This window comes from Pleurodeles waltl, chromosome 2_2 (assembly GCF_031143425.1).
Source record: "Pleurodeles waltl isolate 20211129_DDA chromosome 2_2, aPleWal1.hap1.20221129, whole genome shotgun sequence".
Lineage (NCBI taxonomy): Eukaryota > Metazoa > Chordata > Amphibia > Caudata > Salamandridae > Pleurodeles > Pleurodeles waltl.
This window is the reverse complement of record NC_090439.1, coordinates 475081000-475103098: the sequence shown is the minus strand read 5'-3', so window position 1 is coordinate 475103098 and position 22099 is coordinate 475081000. Positions and strand designations below refer to the sequence as shown.

Below are 22099 nucleotides of genomic sequence, written 5' to 3'. Positions count from 1 at the left end.
AATTGCCTCCCAGGGGAGCGACCCTTGCTCAAGGAGTTGCTCCCCTTAAGCCAACTTCAATCATAAACACAAAATATCTGGTGTCTAGTGGGCATTTCTGCAGCCCGATCTCTTCACGATCAGGCTGCAGAAATGCTCAAAGAGACACGAAAAGAAAGGAAAGGCCTTTCCTTTCATGTCTCTGTGCCGCCCCCAACCCCTGATCTGAAGAGAAGTGCAAAGCATTTCTCTTCCGATCGCCCTGGAAGCTCAGCTTCCAGCACGATGGGGCGGCCTCTGAGGTCAGTGTGTGACCGCATGCTGATGTCATCAGATGTCACGGGGGTGGGGAGGGCCAGGGGTGGAAAGGAAAGCGATTACCTTGATCCAGGACGTAACGTTTACGTCCTTGGCACCTCAGCCAAGGACGTAACCATTACGTCCTTGGCGGGGAAGGGGTTAATATGTTTTATTATGTTTTTAATATTACTAGCATGCTTATTGTATCTATATTTGTTGATCTGTTTTATTTTTATTATGTTGATGCATTTGGATCATTCTGAAATGTTATTATTAACAATTTACAGCTTTATTCGTCTGATCTTCATACTCTTGGGATAATTGCCCATGCTTGTAATGTATGTGGAATTCGTCTGTCGTCATATTTATGAACTGTCTGTTTGTGAAGTGTGTGCATTCTTCTACTGCTGTGTAAAGTAAATGATAACATTTGATTGCAATTGAGTCGAGTCACAACTTTTTTAGGTTTGTTTATTTTGTTTTCCAGTTAGATTTTTTTTGTCTCACTTTTTTTTACCATTTTGACTTTTAGTGATCATGCTGGATATGTACGCCCTGCACCTGTAGTTCGGAGTTTGAACAGTGACATCTCATATTTTGGTGTTGGAGGAAAGCAAGCTGTCTTTTTTGTTGGGCAGTCTGTCCGAGTAAGTAGTCATGTTACATTGTTTGGATAATTGGGATCAAAATGTTAGTTTAGCCAAATAAGCAGCTACATGGCAAAGGATGATTGTTATCCAGTTTCATAGATCATCAATTCCCCTTGTCTCTGTCTTCATCACTGCGTTCAGTTTTCTTTCTTCAACCTGCTTCTTTTTACCTCTCGCATGATGTGTTTAGGTTTGTTTGTTCCTGGAATTTCAGACCACCTCATGACTGAAGCCCTGATTTAGAGGAGGGTTGAAAAATGCCAGATCATCCTCTCTGTAGAAAAGTAGCACTTTTTTGGCATCATTATCCTCCGACTTTTTGCCATAGTGTATGTTTAGATGGTGGTACACTGTGATCCTGCTAACCAGGGTCCCAGTGTCTGTGCTCTGTCCCCTAGATTGAGTTGGTAAGTAACTTTTATACCCCACAATTAGCAAACTGGTGCACCCATGTAAGTCCCTATTATAAGGTACTCCGGTACCCAGGGCATTGGTACACCAGGGGTCTCCCATGGGCTGCAGCATGTATTATGCCACCCATGCGGGCCCATGTGAAATGTGACCATAGGCCTGCCATTGCAGCCCGAGTGAAATGGTGCATGCACTTCTCACCCCAGCTATAAGGGTTGCCTTATATCATGGTGATCGCACTCTGACCCTATTAGACACCCCTAAGATAGGCCCTTCAGCCCAAGGGCAGGGTGCATGGTTCTCAGTGTGAGGTGCCCCTACAAACCCCGACTCCATTTTCTAGGGTGTGTAAGTGTGGTGAAGCCATCTTAATGTATGTAGTGGACACTGGTCAACACGAGATGCCCAACTACATAATGATTTTGCCAAACATAGGCATGTTTGGTATCAAACATGTTGGAATCATGCAACTACACTGATTTGAGTGTTAGTTGCGTGATCCAATGTACTCTGCGGGTTCCTTAGGGCAGTGGTTCCCAACATTTTGACTCCTGAGGAACCCCACTGAATCATTACTGGAAGCCTGGGACCCCCAAGCAACTTGTAAGATTTAAATTTCAAACATTAAAAAAGTAATTCACAAAAAATACACAAACAATTCCACACCAAACAAATGCTCAAATTACTAAAGATATAATTATTTTATATTAAAAAAAATATGCAAAAATTGATAAATTGTAATGGGAAGGTTAGCGCTGCATCTTGGTGACTAACTTTTCAATGTTTCGTTTTATTTAGGAAAGCTGAATCCTCAGGTCAGATTCAACATTTCCCAAGTATTTTATTTTTTTAGGTATATAAGATATGAGAAAGTTTTTTCACATAAATATGTGGTGGGGAAAGGAAGTAAAACCATAAGGGCGCCTCATCTCTCCATAGCCTCTCTTTTACAAGTAATTCATTTTTTTATAGCACCTCTCATACCAGTATAGGGTGTCAGAGCACTTTACAGGGGACTACAAAGTGAAGGATTCACGTTGTCCACACTGGTAGGCATTTTTTTTTTTTTTTTAAGAGTGCTTGGTCTGGAGACGCACAAACTCAGAATTCAGAACAAAACTCAGTGGTTAGTGTTGAATTTAATAATTAGAATGTATTTCTATGCAAGCAAACTTTTTAGCAGTGTAAGGAAAATTAAAGTCTAGGGAAGGAAACAACTTTCTAATTTGTGCCTTGCAGTTTGCATGCAGCTCCTTAATGGCATAGCTCGCTGTGCTAGATTATGATTGTAACTTACGTGCTGCACAGTAAGAAAAGAATATGTGACAAAAGCAGTAACCGACTGTGCTATGCACATAAAATACTGTTCTTTGCTTGATACATGTTCTTTGCAGCAGGCATATTAACCATCTGCGCTAACTTTGAGTCAAAACGGCCACTAGACAAAACTTTCATCTCTCCCCAGCAGGTACATTATTCACTAGAATAATCTTGACGCTTTTGTGTCCGAAAGCTGCTGGATGTATGAGGAAGTTTGCAGCGCTTTTAAAACTGCTGCACAAAGGAAGCAACAATATAAAAAACAGTATTTGTCAGAGGCACTAGCTGGAGAAGGTCCTTCCTACTAGCCCAGGCCTTTGGACCCCCTGGGAATGTGTCGCGGACCCCCAGATTGAGAACCACTGCCCTAGGGGATCCCCCATATCTGCCTGTACTGCCTTGCAGTGCCTGCATGTCAGCCCATGCTGCTGCCAACCCCAGACACTGTTCTGCCCTCCTGCTGCTGAGCTTTACTCAGGCAGGGGAAGGGAGAACAAAGGATTTCCTGTCAGAGAGAGGTGTGATCACCTCTCCTTTAGAAATAGGTGTCAGTGGACTGGGGTGTGGGTGCCTCTGAGCTCCACCAGACTGCTTTGAAGGACACATTTGGTGACCACCTTGCATAAACTGGTTTACTCCAGTGCAGAAGCCCCCACCTTCTGCTTTGGTGCGAAACCACACAAAAGACAGGGGAATGACCTTCCCCCTGTCCAGCTCCTCCCCTAGGGAGGCGCACAGAGCTCTGCCACATGGCCATTGATTCTGCCATCTTGAAATAAAATGAGCAGAGGCCCCTGGGAGCATATGACCAGTTAGTCCAGCTGAGTGACGTCCCTGAACCCGCCTGATAGGTGGGTCACTGCAGTAAGTGTCCAACCCAACCGCCCTTCCTGGGTTACTTAAGGGATCCCCTGAGGGTAGGACCCTAGATTCATCTGTAAGACTACAGGAACCATCTGCAAGTCCCCTCTGCAAGACACTTTTGCAACCTGGACACTGCAACTGCTGCTGTTCTGCACTGGAACCAAGAGCAAGACTGTAACCAGTAAGAGGGCTCCTACTGCAATTTTGTTTCCAAGTTCTGCAAAGACTTCTGCAACCCCATCGCTGTGCATCCTCTAGCGTCATAAGGACTCTGCCTGAACTTCGGAAAGGAAGAAGAAATCTCCCTTTAAGTAAAGGAGTCCACTCCTCTGTACCCCCTCGGGCACCTAAACGACGATGACCAGGTTTTAGATTCTGCTGTCCTATGGACTCTTTGAGGCTCTACAACACAGGTGGTGGTTCTGTGGCTCTCCAGAGGTCCGACTTAGCTCACTTGCAACTACGAAGTCTTTGGTACCTTGCTGGAGCTACTTAGCTGCAACCCCTGTGCATGGCATCTGTTGTGGCAAAGTCTTGTTGGGTCTTCAGTCAGAAGGCCTCCTACCTCCAAGAAGCCCAGCCTCTAGCACTACACAGCTCCAAGAACGATGTCATCCATGCAACTCCTGCAACGTGGGCATCCCTCTTTGCTGTGATGCAGAGGCCTCCCTCTGACTCCCTGTGTTGCCTGCCAGAGGGTCCTGTTTGGGGGTGCCATCAATTCCTTTTTGCCTCTCCTGTTTGAGGAGTGCTGGCCCTGACCTACCTGCCAAGTTTGGGTCGTTTAGATTTTGCTGGTCCTCCCAAATCCTGCAAACTCCTTGCAATGCTTCCCTGCATTTGCCAAGGCTTCTCGTGGACCCTCTGACCACTGAACCCTCTGTCCGCCCCCATTTCCTTCCTCACCAGCGCTGCTGACTGAGGCTCTGAGTCCTCCATTCTTCAGGGCAGTGGAATCTTTGAGGGTCAGACCAAAGTTCAATATTCAAGTGGTAACAAGAGTGACTCCACAATATAGCACCAATCAACATAGATCAGGACCAGCCACAGACCGATAAACCAAGCTGCTTCAAGCCACAGTACTTGTACCTTGTCTGCTCCTTACTCCTCTCCTCTCCTCCTGTTATTTTTCTTTTCTGCCCTCTTCAGGGCATGATATTCTGATAATCCTCACTTGCGGTATTAACTCTTTCTCTATGTTGCAAGTGTGACAAGGGGCCAGGGATTCGTAAAATGCATTATAGAAGACCTAACGTGAGGTGCCTGTCTCACTGGCCCATGCTGAAAACAGGCACAACATCTTTTGTTCTTTAAAGTATTATGGAAAAGAGATGCAGCAACTGTAATTTGGTGGATAATCTTCAGGATCGGAAAGCAGCGAGTCCTCTCACACTATGTGGTCACAGCCATCAGAAACAAAGTGAGATGCTTACCATAAGCCTTGGTATTAGTAAATGCCAGTGCTGCTCAGTGTAGTCAACATGGTGTGACAGATACAGGCAGCTGAATGGTGTCTGGTGGGATCATTTTGGGTGCACAGTGAGAGATGTTGAACACATCCATGCATCAGCAAATTGGATTGCATTCAGTATCTCTAAACACGAGAAAATGTAGCGTTTGCTCTTCTTTGGGTAAGTGATAACCTACAGGGCACTGACAGGGTTGCTCTGGTACCGCAGTGCAGTGAATATAGCCATATGTCACCTTGTCCTGCCCTGTGCAAAGGTAGTGCCTTTTTTTGGGCCACACTATATCACAGCTCCAAACACAGCATCCTGCATGAATGTTCCCCTTTCTATGAAGTGTAGCATGTGCTAAAGTTGTATTTTTTATAGCGCTATAATGTGGCCAGAATTGACTACATTAAATTTAGCAATGACCAAGTTAGTGTTTTGTTTTTAAACTTTAAAATATGCTGCACAGCAGATAGCGCGGCTGCATGACATGTCTAAAAAACATTGAAAAACCAATATATTTAGTTGAGGCGAAACCTATTGGCATTGCCAATGCTTGTTAAAAATGAGAGATGTATTGCAGTGATGATGTCATATTTCAGGAACCATGAGATCTATCTACTTCATTTTGGTGTTGAAACATAGGTTTTGGGGGTCAGGTAGTCTTACACGGACAGAAAATAACTCCTCAGAGCAACTCTTCCGCCATTTACCACAATGGCTGCTATAACACAGGAAGAGACATATACAGAAATTATACCCAAAAAAATGTTTTTTAATCCTTTTATGTATACACCAAATAATGTTTGTGATCTGAATATGAAAAGATAATGTTTGCCACTCCTGTTTTAGACACATTTTCATAGTTCATGTGGCACAACACGAAGGTCAGCTTCCTCCAATTTGCTGTTAAGTTCTTGGATAATATGGCCTATACCTTTTGAATATCTCTCTGCAGGCACCAACTCCTCATTGACAATCATTCCACTTGCACAAATTGGAAATTCAGTGTTCACTGTAGCATTAGCAATATTTTGGCGAGTTAACATCTCCAGGTTTATCTTGTTTGATGTTGATAACCAGAATTCATCAAGGTGCACAGGTATAGGTGTCAAATTTTTGATGCAGGCTAGGTCAGTTGTTCCACTTGTAGACATTTGTTTAATTCTCTTATATTTTTGGCAGATAGTTCAAGATAACTGCCAAAGACAATGTGCAGTTCTTGCAAGGTGCACACTGGCTTTGATATCTCTAGAACACTCTGAACAACCTCTCTAAAGTTTTGCATGGATGAAATCTTGACCATTCGCAATTGTGACATATGGTCCACAAGAACAGCAGAATTCAATGAGGACACCTTTTTGAATAGAAATTCTTCAGGTAAAAGTTTTATTTCGAGCTCTTGTACAAGTTTGTGCAGTGTCTCCATCAAATAATGTGTTTGGTGGAAGATCATCATGTGACAGAATATCCTTAAACAATTCACCCCTTTCTTTTGCTAAATCTACCACTATGTGCTTGCGAAAGTTGTTTTTTTGTAACCTGTATTGTAGTGACTGATTGGACGAAACTCTCACTATGGCAATTAAAGTATGGAAGTTTAGCTTTAATGATTGTCACACATCCTTTTCTCTTTCAATACAAATATCTTCTCCTTTAGTTCTGCATATAGTTTCGATCCATGTTCCAGGACATCTAGTAGACATGTCTTTTTATCGTGATCCACATATTGCTTGGTCATGAAGTTGTGTAGTCGCACAGGCTCAATCATTTCAGAGGGGTTTCCTTGCTGCTGCATGAAATAAAGAAGTCCGTCAACATGTTTATTAAAACATTCCCCTCTATTTCCCACAAGTTTGTGGAGAGGAACAGTTTCACAATGGTCCATTAATTTTTTCTTTCTTATCTCTCTAAAAACATTGCAAATAGAAAGGACTCATTGGTACGCTAGCTGCCATTGAGCAACATATTCACTTTTATGTTTCTGACCAAAAATTATCTTGGAGCTTTTCTGTGATCTCTGGATTGTCTGTTCCAGTTTCATATCTAGAGCCACAGCATTGAACCTTCATTCTTTGTCTTTCACCACAATGTCTTTGGATAAATCTTTTGTAGTGGTATGTTTTTTGTACCTCTAGCTTCTTCACTCTTTCCAAATACCAGGACCCATATCTCAGGTAATTTATGCAATCGAATACACGAAACACAGTAATAAGTGACACCCCAGTCTTCACACGCAGCTCTCAGTCACCTTTCTGATCAGCATGTACCAAGTTTTTCACTGGAGCTATCATGTGTAAAACATTTCCCCAGTACTTGCAAAGTTGTGATTATTCTTCACATTCTTTGACAAAATATACAAGCTTGGTTTTAAGGTTTTCTGATTTCGAACTAAGTATATTGAACAGTGCCTGGCTTTGCATTATGTCTTTTGAATGAGGTAAGATATGCAAAACATAATTTGTCATTCCGTTTCCAGAATCATTCCAATGCGATGTTTCTATAGCCTCAGCTATGATGTACATACCTTGTAAAGATATAATGAGTTCCGCTCAGTACTGACTGGACAGTTTAGCTTCCAAAGATTTGAGCCACAATAAGTGCATCATCTATGCCACATCCACTAAGATAACTTTCTTCACACCCCAGCTCAACATTTGTCATGTGGAAAATGGCCATCATTGGAAACAGATCATCAATTTATACTGGATAGCGCATACAAGTCAGCGAAAATGCAGAAAACACCTTTATTCCAGAAAAGTGGCAGAAAAGGCTGGTCTTCAAGCTGAGTGCACACATTTGGACATTTTTAGAGCTGTGTATACTGTTGAGTAGTTTCTGATTGGAGATGGTATCACTGGTAAAACCCAAGGTTCTTCAGTGGGATGGTATTCCGGGAGATCAGAACATGAATTCTAGCCCACAGAGGAACTGGCTTTTCTTAATTCTTCAGTCTCGATCAGCGATATGATAACTTCAGTTGAATTAGCTTTGCGGACCACAGCATCATGGAGAAGATTATCCATGTCCTCAGCCACTTTGAAATTTTCTGGTAGACTGGGACGTGTTGATGGCTTGTAGTAATTTTGCGCATGTTGGCAAGACAGTTGGGTTAAGTTTGCAGCTTTGTTTGTTTATGGCTGCATCTGACACAGCTTGTTTTCCGGTAGCTACTTCATTGATACACTCTTGAAAAAGCACCATGGCTGTATCATGTGTGCTGCATGTTCCAGACAAAGAAGAGCTGTCTCCAAAATCAAAATTATCAAGAGCAGCAATTGTAAATCCTTTCCTGGTAAAGTGGCTTGGAAGTGGTGTGCTGTCGGTTTCACAAGATTTCACAGCATGAGCTGGTAATAAGATCCTGCACTGTACTATGTCATTATAATGTGTTAATACACCAATCCTATTTATGGATGTGATTAGCTGTCTACTTTTGCAATTAGCAGAGATTGCGTGGGCAATCATCGTGTGTAGGAGATGTTATTATTTTTTTTTTTGCCTTCATGTAGTTCATAAAACATGATTTGGAAAATAAAGTACATTTGTACAGCAAGCTGTTGGTTCATGGGATTGTCTTCCGCTTCTTTGCTTATATCTTCAAAGCCATCATCAATGTTGGCTTCTGTTCCGAACTTAAGAACTTTAGTTTGTATCAGTTTTGCTTTGCTCATATTAAACAATGATGTAAAAATATTAATACAGCATCAGGCATTCTTGTTGACTCCCATGATTTGTGGAGCTCTGGGGCATCACAAAATTTGGCATCTAGTCTATAATCTAAATCTTTCAGGATGCTTCTTAAAATGGTTCCTGCTGACTTGACTGCATCCTCTGATTTTATTTTGGCAGTAAGAACTTCAGAAGTCAAATCAGCTGAGAAGACCGTAAGTGGCTTATTCTTTTTGTTAGACGGACAAAAATGATTGTGTCATTGTACATTATCACCAGAAAAATCTTGATTTTACTATGCATCAATACAGTTTCATCAGTGTTGACCATTATTTCTCTGTTCTTACTGAGTGTGAACCTGTAGCCAGCACTCGAGTGGCTGTAAAACTTCATTTGCTTTTTCAGAGTGTGCAAACTTAGCTAACTTGACTGTTAAGTTGCTGCTGGGAGCTCATTGTACAGTGATATTTTCAAATGCAGTTTGGGTGGGTATCAGCTGCAAATACATGCACCTCACTGTTTACATCAGCTACTCCGCTGAAAACTTCCTCTTGGAAGAATCTATCTGCATATAAAAACATGTTTGCCCTTTGAGACTCACATACTCTCTACTTTATTTTGTCAATCCCTTTGGCCCTTGTTCGGGCTAAAACACAGATAGCACATTGAAGATCCTCTGCTTTCTGATCAGTTGTTGGAGGTAGATGAAGGGTAGCCATTGATCTTCTAAAGGGATGGGCAATTAGTTTGGTTGTCATCGCTTTCTCAGAAGACTTGGGTTCTTGTTATGATTCATTGGTGTCTGCTATTTTTGACATTATTTTCCAGGCTTTTTACTATTGTATATGACTTGTAGCACTTGTTACAATTATAAAATATTTGATCCTCTTCACCCATCAGTTTCAATCGTTTGTGAACTTCGTCTTGCCGTATTTCTGCAGCATCTCAAACTCTATTCTGTCCAGCTGCAGTTGATGTTAGCTTTTCTTTCGGATTAGTTTTGCATATGACACATTTTTCTTTGTTGAAGAAGTCCTCAGATTTTGTAGTTAGCTACACTCAGGAGGTAAAGATCCTCTGCTACCACCTGCTTCACTCATGTCTACAAATTTAAATCAATGGAAAACCAGAAACAAAAACAATATTAAAATAAATTACCAATGTGACGCATCATTCTGGAGCCAACATTTTGGAAAACAGCTGAAGCATTGCTCTGACGGGTTATTTTCTGTCTCTATGAGACTACTTTGATGAAAGCGTGTGTTATGACACCAAAATGAAGAATATCGTTCTCATGGTTCCTGAAATATTACATCATCACTGCAACACATCTGCCATTTTAAAATTGTTGTCCAGAAAAAATCGGCCCAGATTAGCAAGATGTCCCCAAGCTAAAATACTTCTGTAATAATACAAAAACACAAATCAAAAAGGAAAATCTCTGGACATCCATTTTTTTTTTTTTTTACAGAGGTATATCAAGGGGACGGCTAAAAGTTTTGTGTGTTCCACTACCATTGATGAAATGGCTTGTGTCAGACTTAATTTTTGAGGCTGTGTAATGTTTTTAACATTTTACATTTCTCAGTGCTTCTCACTGTTACATCACCCAAAATCATGACATGATATTGTATGGAAGACTAATAATTAATCTCCAAACTTGTGTGTATTTAAAATGAAAACTATTAAAACAGCCTTTGCTTGAGATGAGGTTCTGAATTTCATGCTCTATTCAGATTCTTTGTTGAAAGTGTTAGTTTCTCCCAGCTGTCTCATCTTCCAAGTTCTCAGTTGGTAATAGATCCCTCCCCAGGAACTAAACCTCCTTACGTGTGTTTTTGATACATTTGAGTCCGCTTTTATAGGATATTGAAGCCATTATTTTCTTTAACATTAACCAGATGATAAGCAAACCTGCAGATTCTCAGGATGTTCACGAGCTTCTCCTGTCCAAAGAAGATTTTGAAAAAAAAGAGAAAAATAAAGAATCAATATACAGTGGATTTATCAGAAACCGAGAGGTAATTAAAATTTGAAAAGCAAGTTCCGGGTCACTGCCATTGGGACTATTCCAGCCTGTTTTGTCCCTCAGTACTACCTCTGCCTGGGATGTTTCTGTAAAGAATTTCTCTTAATCCATTTTACTTTTATCTTCACAATCAATGATTTTGTTTGGGGGCTTTTCATGCTGTTATGAGCTGCTATTGATTAAGGGCTTGTGGGAACCTAATTGTTCTTTCAACATAGTAAAAGTTAAAATTATTTACAAAGAGGTCAGACCTATGAAGTACCACAAGGGAATATTTACGCCTGTTAAGTGGAGGTGCACGTTGTTATACTCTAGGGTCATTTAAACACAGTGAAGCATAAAACTGGGTACTAATAGAGGAACCTTAAAAAATGTTTAAAAAAAATTCTCCTTTGCAATAGTCTATTTAGCAGCTGGAAGTAGTATTCAATTGCAACTTTAATGTTGTGTGTCTCACTTAGGAATACAGTACCACAATTAACTATTTTCGAGGCTTTGCAGCACATCTGTGGATGATTAAAATAGCTTCTTAGTAAGTCGGAGATTTTAATGAGGACACAGAGGCGAGTATCACGTTTTATCCTTTTCCTCAATTTGACATTATCTTGAAAGTGTACACACACAGATCTCCCTTTCCCATCACCCCCAGGAAAGGTTATTCAAAACAAAACTGCAGCTAATGTACCCAGATTACCCATTTACATGGTTCATCATTACATAATACCTTATGTGCTTCTCAGAATGGCCTTTTTCTTTGAGGATGCAAGCCATCAATTTATTGGAAGGCACTTATAATGGCCTGCAAAGTTTACTAGAACTCTAGTCACAAAAGGATCTACCCAGCCACTGAATTCGGAATATTTTAGAATGTACATCAGATATAATCAGCATTATACCTTTAATGTGGGATAACGATTGTCTCTATCCTCAATATTAGCCAGAATCTCCTTAACGGTAGCTAGAAAAAGCTATGTTCTAGGATAAAGTGTACTCGCTTCTAGCAGTACCACATGGACCATTGATTTAAACATCTTAACGACTGAGTATCTGGCCTGTGTGTCATCCTCAACATACTTTCCAGTCCATGCTCCTATAGGAAAGCTTTGGAGGCCTAATTCCCTCATTAAATGTGACCCAAAATAAACTGTATACCAGCATTCTTCATCACCCATCTCTATTGCCAGTGTTTAAGTTGAAACTGTCAGAAGGTTTCTTAAATGAAAAGAGAATCCTACCCATACAGTACTGCTTCTCTTTTCTTTTGTAGTCCTCATTCTACTTCCAGCATCAAAGAATGCTGAGTTTGCGGTATGCTGGAAAGCATGGGTTGAAAAGCAACGTAAGATTAGTCTTGGTTCTCCTGTATACTTCGATTATGATGCTGATGTGCCTGTCAGATCAAAATCCCTCATATCTGACCTTTTTTACAAGAAACCAGGCAGAAAAGCATTACAAGTTTAATAGACAGGGCATTTTTGGCAATGCTACTATTATTTGTCCACACTTCCAATTGTCTGAAAATTATAAACGTCCTGCATGCAGAAGTATTTAACTTTAGCAGGTTTGTATTGCCTCTGTCTAGACCCTGGTGTATCTGCTTGCATGCATTAAGCAGATATCTCCTAGACCACCTAGGACTTACCAGTCCCTTTCGGACCCCGTTCTAGTGAATAAGGGACTTGAGCCTCACTCCTTCTGTCTCTTTGGTGTTGCATTTTTTTTCCCCACTGTTTTGACATTTTCTGACTGTCTTTTTTGTTCCTTGCCAGCCATACATTTTACTGTTTTTGCCTTTTATGCCTCTTTTTCTCACTGCCCTCTGCTTACTGCCACTTTCCAGTTCATCTTGCTCGCCTCTGCACTGCTGTACCACTCTCGCTCATTTTATCTTACGCTTTCACTCTTCCTTAACTCTATCTTTACTTGGTACTTTCTCTCAGCCGCTTTGATCTTTCTTTGCTTGTCTTTCTATGTCTTGATTTCCCTCTAGTAGCTACATTTGTTCTTTTTGCTTCTTTTTCTCGTCCCCCTTCTAGGGCTTTTCCCCCACTGTTTCTTCTCCCCGCCCCCAACATGTGCTCCTTAGCTCTTTCTGCTCTCCTGCTTCATGTGTCCAGTGCACATCCATGTACACCGCCTAGGACCTCCTTTAAAGTAGATGCAGGGCGGTCCTTCAGCCGGCGAGCCACTGATGTGCCAAAGGTAGCCCGGTCTGTGCCCAACTCTAGGAACACTGGTCCTCTCCACCCCCACTCTGCTACCCCACCCTGATCTGCATGCTGCACTGACGTTCTGCTGCATCGCACAATACTGAGGGAGTGTTCACATCCGTCTCCTGTAAATTTGCCTGCGCTCTTCCACACCCAGAGTTCCTCTTTCCCGCACCAGCAGCACCCAACTCTCACTTGCACCAACCAGCCAACAATCTACTCTTATGCATACTCCTCAGCACTCACTAATTATGCTGTGGAGATTTGGGACCTGCTGCACAGCCACGCACCGGACTTAGTGTTCCTCACGGAGACCTGGCTGACCCCTGACTTGGCTACCAACATCACCACAGACATCCCTTCCAGCTACAGGATCACGAGGCAGGACAAGACAACACAAGCCCAGGGGTGTAATTACCATTATCTATGAGAACACCATCGGATGAACCACCTCCACAGACACATTCCCCCCAACAGTATCGAACACCTACCATTCACAGCCAACTTCACCCTGAGCGGCTCCCTTATCTACGGACCACTAGGGCCGTGCACCAACTTTACTGACACCATTGTGGACTTCTGCACCTTCTTTCTTCTGAGACACCTGAATTTCCACCTGAAAGACCACACTGACCCAAATTAATAAGCATTCCTTGACGACCTCTAAACCTGGGCCTCACCCATCAAGTGAAAGAACCTACATGCAGCACCAAACACTTTGCTGGACCTGGTTTGTACCTCTTTCTACAACTTCAGTCAACAAGGCTACAGGGATCCCCTGGACATACCACACACTTACCGGTCCCACTCCACCTCAGACCTCCCACCACAATACCATCCCACCAAAACTGGAATAGCATCCCGGAGAAAAGCTGGACAACCACACTTAACGCACACCAACCCGAACACAGCAGCAGCCTTCCCCAAGCCATCAACAAATTCAACAACAGGATTACCATCCCACATAGCCTCCAACCTCCTGCCCAGCTCCTTTGCCCCTTCCAAGGACAGAAGATTCACAGGATCCAGACCCCAAGCCATTTGGTACATGGAGGACATCTGAATAACAAAGCACCATTGCAAACAAATGGAGAGCAAAGGAAGAATGAGCCAAGACAATGGAGAAAGGAACACTCTCAAACCTGTCCTGAGGCGCTAGCACCAACAGATCTGGGACACCAAATGCACTACTCTACTAGACAGCATCGACTGCACCACCAACAAATGCAAGGAGATTCTCATCATCACAAAATATTTCACTTCACCAGCTGCCACCTCCAACATGACCCCCCTGTCACAGGACTTTTGCAGCAAACTTTCTCAGTGCTTCTGCAGCAAGATAACCTCTAAATACAGAAATTCTGACCCTAAGCCAGATGCAATAGACCTCACAACTAGTCTATTCTCGTGCAATTTAACTATTTTGACCACGTGGCTCCCCGTCACTATGGACGAAAATACAGCCATCTTGAACTCCTTCCACTCTGGGAACCCATCAGAACCGTGCCCTCGCCATTCCTTCACCAAAGGACTTCAAGTCATCAGCGCAACGCTCACTTTCATCTTGAATGCCTTCATTTATTCAGCTACCTTCCCGGACACATGGTAATGCGCCACAGTCCTCTCCTTGCTCATTAAGCCCTCATGAGACACATTGATGCTCACCAACTACAGCTCGATCTCCCTGCTATTTTACCGGCCAAAGTCTTAGAGAAGCTCATCACCAGACACCTCAGCAACCACCTCAGCAACCATCAGCGCCTTGACATAACAGTTTGAATTAATGCCCAACAGCAGCGGAGAAACAGCCCAAAGGCAACATCTGCGTGACCTGGACAGAGAGGACATGGCGGCCCTCATTTTCCTGGACCTCTCTGCAGCATCCAAATCGCTTTTAAACAACATCCTCATCCGAGACCTGCATGACATTAGAATCCACAGACCAACTCAGTGCTGGATCTGCTCTTTCCTGATGGATAGGACTCAGTAAGTCAGGCTAGCCCCCTTCTCTTTAGATTCTTGCAACTTTATCTATGATGTTCCACAAGGATCATCACTTAACCTAACCCTTTTCGAAACATGCATGACCCCTTTTAAGTAGAAAACTGTTGGGAGCACTCTGCCTCACATCCCAGCATGCAGTCAGCGCCATTACATCATGATAAAGGTAGTTCAAATTCAGTCTTAACTCCGTTAAATTGTTGTACTCCATGACATAGGTCCTTATTACGAGTCTGGCGGTCCCATGACCGCCAAACTCGCGGTGGCAGTCCCACCGACAACAGGCTGGTCGGACTGCCAAATTATGACCGTGGCAGAGCCGCTACAATTGGACCACCGACACCGGCAAGCTGCCGCAAACCGGCAGCCTGGCAGTTCCAGTGGTTTCTCATCCTCCAGGGCAGCACTGCTTGCAGCGTCACCCTGGGGATTAGGAGTCCCCATCCGCCAGCCTTTCCATGGCGATTCACAAGGCTATGGAAAGGCTGACAGAATGGGGGACTCGGGGGGGGGGGGGGGTGGGACGGGACCCTGGGGGCCCCTGCACTGCCCTTGCACTTCGCATGGGCAGTACGGGGGCCCCCAGGCACAGCCCCGTCGCACTATCCACTGCCCGAATTACAGGTTGTGGAATTTGTGACAGATGCCGCTGCACCGCCACATTGGTGCCGGCTCCATTAGGAGCCGTGTCAATGTTAAGGCCCTGTTCACCCCAGGGCCGGCAGGTGGAAACAGTGTTTCTGCCCGCCGGCCCTGCAGTGAAGTCCTATTCGGTCCGGGGAGGGTTCAGGCTGCACAGGTGGTCTGAAGGTGGGCAGAGTTTGACAGACTGCCTCCGCCGTCTGCCAAACTCTTAAGGAGGGCCGTAGTCTGTAGTATTTCACCTAAGTAGGTGCAGCCACTGCTGTACAGTTTCAAACATCACTGGACACATGTTTCTGGGATCAGCCCTTCATCAGTAGAGAGCAATCGGTTCATCTCTGGGGTGCTGGAAATGCTGCCATAAATCATCTCAGGTTCCAATACTTCTCTAGTATTGGGGTATCTTTCATAGATTCACATGCTTGAATCATTCCTTGTCGTCGAAGTGGGAGCCCCACGGTACAAGAAAGCAGTAAAAAAGAAATTGTCTTTTTTTTTTCTTCATTATAGTCAATGGCAAAAATACATCTAGCTTATTAGCATCATTAGGAAATGCCCAAAGTTTAGGCAATCAGGCGAGACCACCCCTTTAAAACCCTCAGCACAGAGGCTCAGCCTCTCAGATTTTCCTGCACTAGTGACTTCAAGAGAGAGACAAAAGAAATGAGCCTCCATGGGGAGGAGGGTGGGTCGCATGTGAATCTATGAAAGATACCAATACTGGCGAACCACAGTTACCGGTAACTAACTTATTTTCTTCTCCAGTATTTGGGTATCTTTCATAGATTCACATGCTGGAATCAGAATAGTTAGCACTACAAGAAGATGTTAAGTTCTGTAACTATCAGAAAACATCTTTTCTTTAAATTTCTTTATATAGTAACTTATATAGGTAGTTATTCTTATCAATATCTATAAACATATACATACATATACTTTATCTATATAAGATAAATATCAGTGTGGAAATAACATTCGAGGATGGTGGATAAAGAAGATTAATGGCTCACCTTATACAAATAAATTACGCGACACTGCTTGTCCTACCGCAGCCTCCATCCTGTCAGCAGCATCCAGGCAGTAGTGTTGAGTAAAGGTGTGGGTGCGAGTCCCCGTTGCTGCTCTGCAGATCTGGTTAAGAGGCACTCTTGCGAAGAGAGCTGCTGACGTAGACACCGCTCTAGTGGAGTGTGCCTTGACATTGGTTGATAGCGGTCTTCCCGCTAGCTGATGACAGAATTGTATGGCAGAGGAGATCCAGTGTGCTATGGTTTGTTTGGAAACAGCATTGCCCTTAGTGACTTGGCCATAGCTAACAAGCTGACGAGCTCTGGTTGTAGCACCTGCATGCCAGTGAGAGGGTTTGAACCTGCGATCATTTATAGCAGCATTTCCAGCACCCCAGAGATTAACTGACTGCTCTCTGCTGATGAAGAGCTAAACCCAGAAACACATGTCCAGAAATGTTTGAACTTATACAGCATTGGCTGCACCTACTGAGGTGAAATACTGCAGACTACGTAATGGAGTATAACAATTTAACAGAGTAAGACTGAATTTGAACTACATTTATCATGATGCAATGGGGCTGACTACATGCTGGGATGTGAGGCAGGGTGCTCCCAGCAGTTTTCTACATATATGACCCCTGTTGGACCTGACATTTTTTGTAGGGTTATCCCCAAACTTTGTGCCGTCTTCCTCCTATTTTTTTCTGACTCAATTTTGTTGGCTTTAGGACTCTGGGCACTTTACCACTGCTAACGAGTGTTAAAGTGGGTATGCTCTCTAACAAAATTGTATTGGTCATTGGTTTCTCCATGATTGGCATATTCGATTTACTTGTAAGGCCCTAGTATAGTGCACCAAGTGTGCCCAGGGCCTGTAAACCAAATGCTACTAGTGGGCATGCAGCACTGACTGTGCCACCCACATGAGTAGCCCTGCAAACATGTATCAGGACTGCCATTAAAGTGTTTGTGTGTGTGTGTAGTTTTAAACTGCCATGTCGACCTGGCAAGTGAACCCACTTGCGAGGCCCAAACCTTTCCCTTTATGACCTGTAAGTCACCCCCTAATGTAAACCCAAGCAGCCCCTTGGGCAAGATGCAGTGCATTCAAGAGGCAGGGCATGTACTGGTGTGTTTTACATGTCCTGATAGATAAATGCTGCTAATTTGGGGTTTGCGTTATTGCATGGCCTACTTCTCCCATAGGATAAGATGGGGATTACCTTGAAATATCTTTAAAGTGTAATTTCCCATTGAGAGCAGATAGAGGTCTGGAGTTTGGGGTTTCTGATCTTACAATTTAAAAATACATCTTTTGGTGAAGTTGGTTTTTGAACTATGAGTTTGAAAATGCCACTTAGAAAGTGGGCATTTTCTTGCTTAAGCATTCTATGCCTCCGCATGTCTGCTAAATACAAGTCTGGGTCAGGATGACAGTTTGGTTGTTTGTGCTTTGACTCTAGGCTGCCACACAGAGAGAGCTGAGATGTGCCCTGCATATCATGGTGGCCCATCACCAGGCTGATGGGTCTTCCTGAGCTAAAGTGGTGGGAGGGGCTGGCGCTTGCACCTGAATAGGACCATGCCTGTCCTCACACAAAGCAGTCTCCAAACCCCAGGAGTGTGTATGGGGCAAGGGCAGGAAAAGCAGGGTCTTGTGCACTACAAAGACTTCTCTTGGAAGTTTGTCTAGTTCAAAGACAGGAATGGATTTAAGTAATGTACCTCTGACACCACATAGTTAGAACACTTCTGGACTAACTATATTCTGCCAGGAAGAAGAGCTGGATGCTCTGAGAGGGACTGCTACTCTGCCCGTTGCTTTGTTGTGCTGTTGTGCTGCTTCTGTCCTGGTAGTGAAAGAACTGGACTTAGTGTAGGAGGATGGCCCTCTATGTAGTGTGCAAAGCTAGGCACACTGTGGAGTGGGTCCAGGCAACCACATGTTGGTTTACAGGGGTAAAACCTAGATCACCTAATGCTCAAATTTTTTAAGGTAGCTTGGTCGAGCAGTTAGGCCAATCTGAAGTGCAAAGCATTTGTTGTACTCACAGTATCAATCAGGCAACTCACACACTCAAAGTAATAACCCGAGACCAATTTATAACAATACTTCAAATTTCAATGTACTTTTTAAGACCAAGATTATCAAAATTGGTTAAGTACTTTTTGAGATATTAATTTTTGAAGTTTAATAAAAAGTATTTTTGTGAGTAATTATGCACTGTAGGAATGAATGGAAAGTCACCTTTAAAAATACATGTACAATCATACAGTTGGTTTACCAAGTTCTTCTTTTACAGGTTTGTTGAGGTCATCAGCAGGCACACTGTGCTAGCTGGAGAAGTTTGGGCGGCTCCCGGTACTGGCGGGAGCAGCAATGAAATGTCTTTGGAGCAGGTGCTGGGCCACTGCGGGCGACCTCTTGGAGAAGCACTGAACAGGTAAGTTTAAAGATGGTTCCTTGGCATCCCCTTGGAGTGTTGAGGTCAGAATGGGGAGGGGACTCATGGGGCACAGCAGTTTCTTCGTTGCAGGCACAGGGAGCGGCCGGGTTCAGAGAGAATTGGTGAGTCAGGAGCTGTGTGCAAGGATGCCTTTTGGAGCAGGAGGTAAGTTGTTTCAAGGGTCATGTGCAGGACAATGGGGGCTCTCTGGCAGGCGTTCCAGGGTGTTCCTGAAGTCCCTCAACTGGGGCTTCCTCTTGGTCTTTTTTCAGCCCCAGACGGGCTGTTTTTTTTGGTGTCCGACGATAGCTGACCAATACCCAGGGTATTGGTACAGTTTGACCACTGGATGGCACAGTGCCACCACACTTGCAGGTTTTGTCCTTGCGGTCGTCAGTGTGTTGTTGGGTCCAGCTCGACTTCCGGTTCTGGAGTTAGCGGCTGGTCAGTGAAGTGACCCTCACTGGCATGCTGGTTACTTTGCTGTTGTAGAGTGATACCTCCACTCTGGGGTTCTTAAACGATTTTTGAAGCCTGGAGGTCCTCTTGGGTTCTTTAGAGTTTTTCCAACTGTCCAGCAGCTCCTCAGTGGAAATTGTCGGGTCCTGAGTGTAGCAGGCATGGTTTGGCTCCTTTTCTTCATGCAGCAGGTCTACAGTTCTCATGGCTCGGATCTTTTTGGTGCTTGTCTTCTTTTTTTCAGTCGAATCTTATTACCTGGTCTAGGGGTGCCCACTAAATACTGAATTTAGTCGGCGGTTTAGGGGGGAATATGGTAGTGTCCTACGGGACACCTACCGTGGGATGGCTACACCCACTACAGTGACCACTTCCTGTTTAAAGGGTCACTTCCCTATCCCCGATTGGCTAGTTTCCTTTCATTGAGGATGGAGAATGAAATGGAATTTCCACCTCGCAGGCAACACCTTAGGGGTGCTGCATGCCAGGTGGGGCTACTCCTACTCTGTATTTTCCCGCCTTTGGTCCTGCCAAAAGTGGAGGTTTGCAAAGGGACTGACCATCTGCTGCTAGCAGCAGGCCTGGGGTTCGAGTTTCAAAAGCTGTTAGCCCATTGAAGCTTGCTGCCAGGGTAGTGCACATTCCTGAGGGAGGGATAAATCCAATACTTGTGCCAGTTTGGATTTATCATTCTTAGTTGTTTGATACCAAACAACCCAGGGTTCAGAATGGCCGTCGTATTGCTGGGAAACTCGTGTTGACCAGTGTCCAGCACATGTATTACAATGGCTGCTCTGTTCACTCACTATGTCCCAGGTTTGGCAAGGACACAGTGAGGGCATATTGCTCATGCAGCTATGCCCTCACATATGATATGGTGCACCCTGCCTTAGGGCTGGAAGGCCCTCCAGAGGGGTGTCTTATCCATAGTGTATGCAGTTTATGGTGGATAGGGCACACAGGCAGTGTGCCATGTCGAGTTTGTGTTTGAGGTTTGCACCAGGACATCCAGCCTGCAATGGCAGTGCTGGGTGCATTTGGATGCATGGCCCTAGAGGGTGGGACAGTCAGTGCTGCTGACTTTAGGGGCCTACCCGTAGTACCCAATGACCTGGGTTCCTAAGTAACTTTTACTAGGGACTTATAGTGGTAGCTAAAGGTGTATCCAATTATGCCAATGCATCACAAAAGGTTTAGGGAAGGGACCTCTTCCCCAGCGAATCTGGTTAGCAGGGCTTCCACTTAAAAGTTCATTCCTTGTAGGGAGACGGACCACCTTAGCAGCTTGTTTTTCACTCTTCATCTGTTGTAGCCAAATGAGAGGCCTGTGGTCAGTCTGAACTCTGAAGTGAGAGCCAAACAGGTATGGCCTCAGCTTCTTCAGAGCCCAAACCACAGCAAAGGCGTTCGTCTCTATGGCACTCCAATTTTGTTCCCTATGGAGTAGTTTATTGCTTCTAAAAGCAACTGGTTGGTCATGTCCATCATTTTTCTGGGAAAGGACCACTCCGGCCCCCATTTAAGTAGCATCTGTTTGGACTATGAATTGCCTGGAGTAATCTAGTGATTGTAGCACAAAGCTTCCTTCAGAGTGTCAAAGGCCTTTTGACAACTCACTGTCCATTTTACCTTTTTTGGGCATTTTCTTGGAGGTTATTTCTGTGAGGAGGCAACTATAGTGCCATAATCCTTCACAAATCTGTTAGCGTACCCAGTTAAGCCAAGGAATACCCTGACTTGTGTCTGGGTTGTGGGAGCTTCCCAAGCCAGAATAGTGTGAATCTTGAGTCGGAGGGGTTGTACTTGGCCTCCACCAACCAAGTGACCCAAGTAAACCACTTTTCCCTGCCCTACCTGGCACTTGCTGTCCTTGATAGTAAGACCTGCCTTCTGCAGAGCCCAAGGACCTTTCCTAGGTGGATCAGGTTGTCCTGCCAGGTGGAACTATAGACAGCTATGTCATCCAGATAAGCTTAACTAAAAGTTTCCAGTCCAGCAAGGACTTGGTTCCCCAACCTCTGCAAGGTGGCAGGTGCATTCTTTAGTCCAAAGGGCATAACAATGAACTGATAATGCCCACTAGGGGTCGAAAATGCTGACCTCTCTTTTTCTCCTGGGGTCAGACTAACCTGCTGGTACCCAGATGTTAAATCAGAAGTACTCAGATATTTGGCTGCCCTTAGTCTGTCTATGAGCTCATCAGCTCTTGGAATTGGGTGAGCATCATTTTTTGTAACAGAATTGAGGCCCCTATAGTCCACACAGACCTCATTTCCTTTTTCTCTCCTTTGGAGTGAGGTTTGGATACTAAAACTACCGGGCTAGCCCAGGGACTCTCAGAAAGTTCAATGACACCAAACTCCAGCATTTTCTTAACTTTTGCTTGAATAATCTCTCTCTGACATGGTCTGAGTGTCTGTAAATTGTGTTTTTGACAGGCAAGATGTTACCAGTGTCCACATCATGGGTACACCAGTTTGTCTATCCAGGGGTCAGAGAGAAAAACTCAGCATTTGCTGTTGTTCTGTGAGGGTGTCTGATACGACCACCCCATTCACAGAACCATCTTGTGGGTTGCTGGAGAGGAGAACAGGGAGAGGCTCACTCTCATCCTTCTGTCCCTCATCTCTAACCAGGAGTATGGTTACATC

The 22099-nt window shown here is 44.0% G+C and overlaps 1 protein-coding gene across 3 annotated transcripts in view; it reads left to right on the top strand.

The window, feature by feature from the left end:
- SMCHD1 (structural maintenance of chromosomes flexible hinge domain containing 1) overlaps nt 1-22099 on the top strand; it is a 2128336-nt gene that overhangs the window by 184869 nt on the left and 1921368 nt on the right. For all 3 annotated transcript variants that reach the window (XM_069219969.1, XM_069219967.1, XM_069219968.1), the window contains exons 6-7: nt 812-926; nt 10552-10671. In XM_069219969.1, coding sequence (XP_069076070.1) covers nt 812-926; nt 10552-10671 — 235 coding nt within the window. The remainder of the gene's footprint in view (nt 1-811; nt 927-10551; nt 10672-22099) is intronic.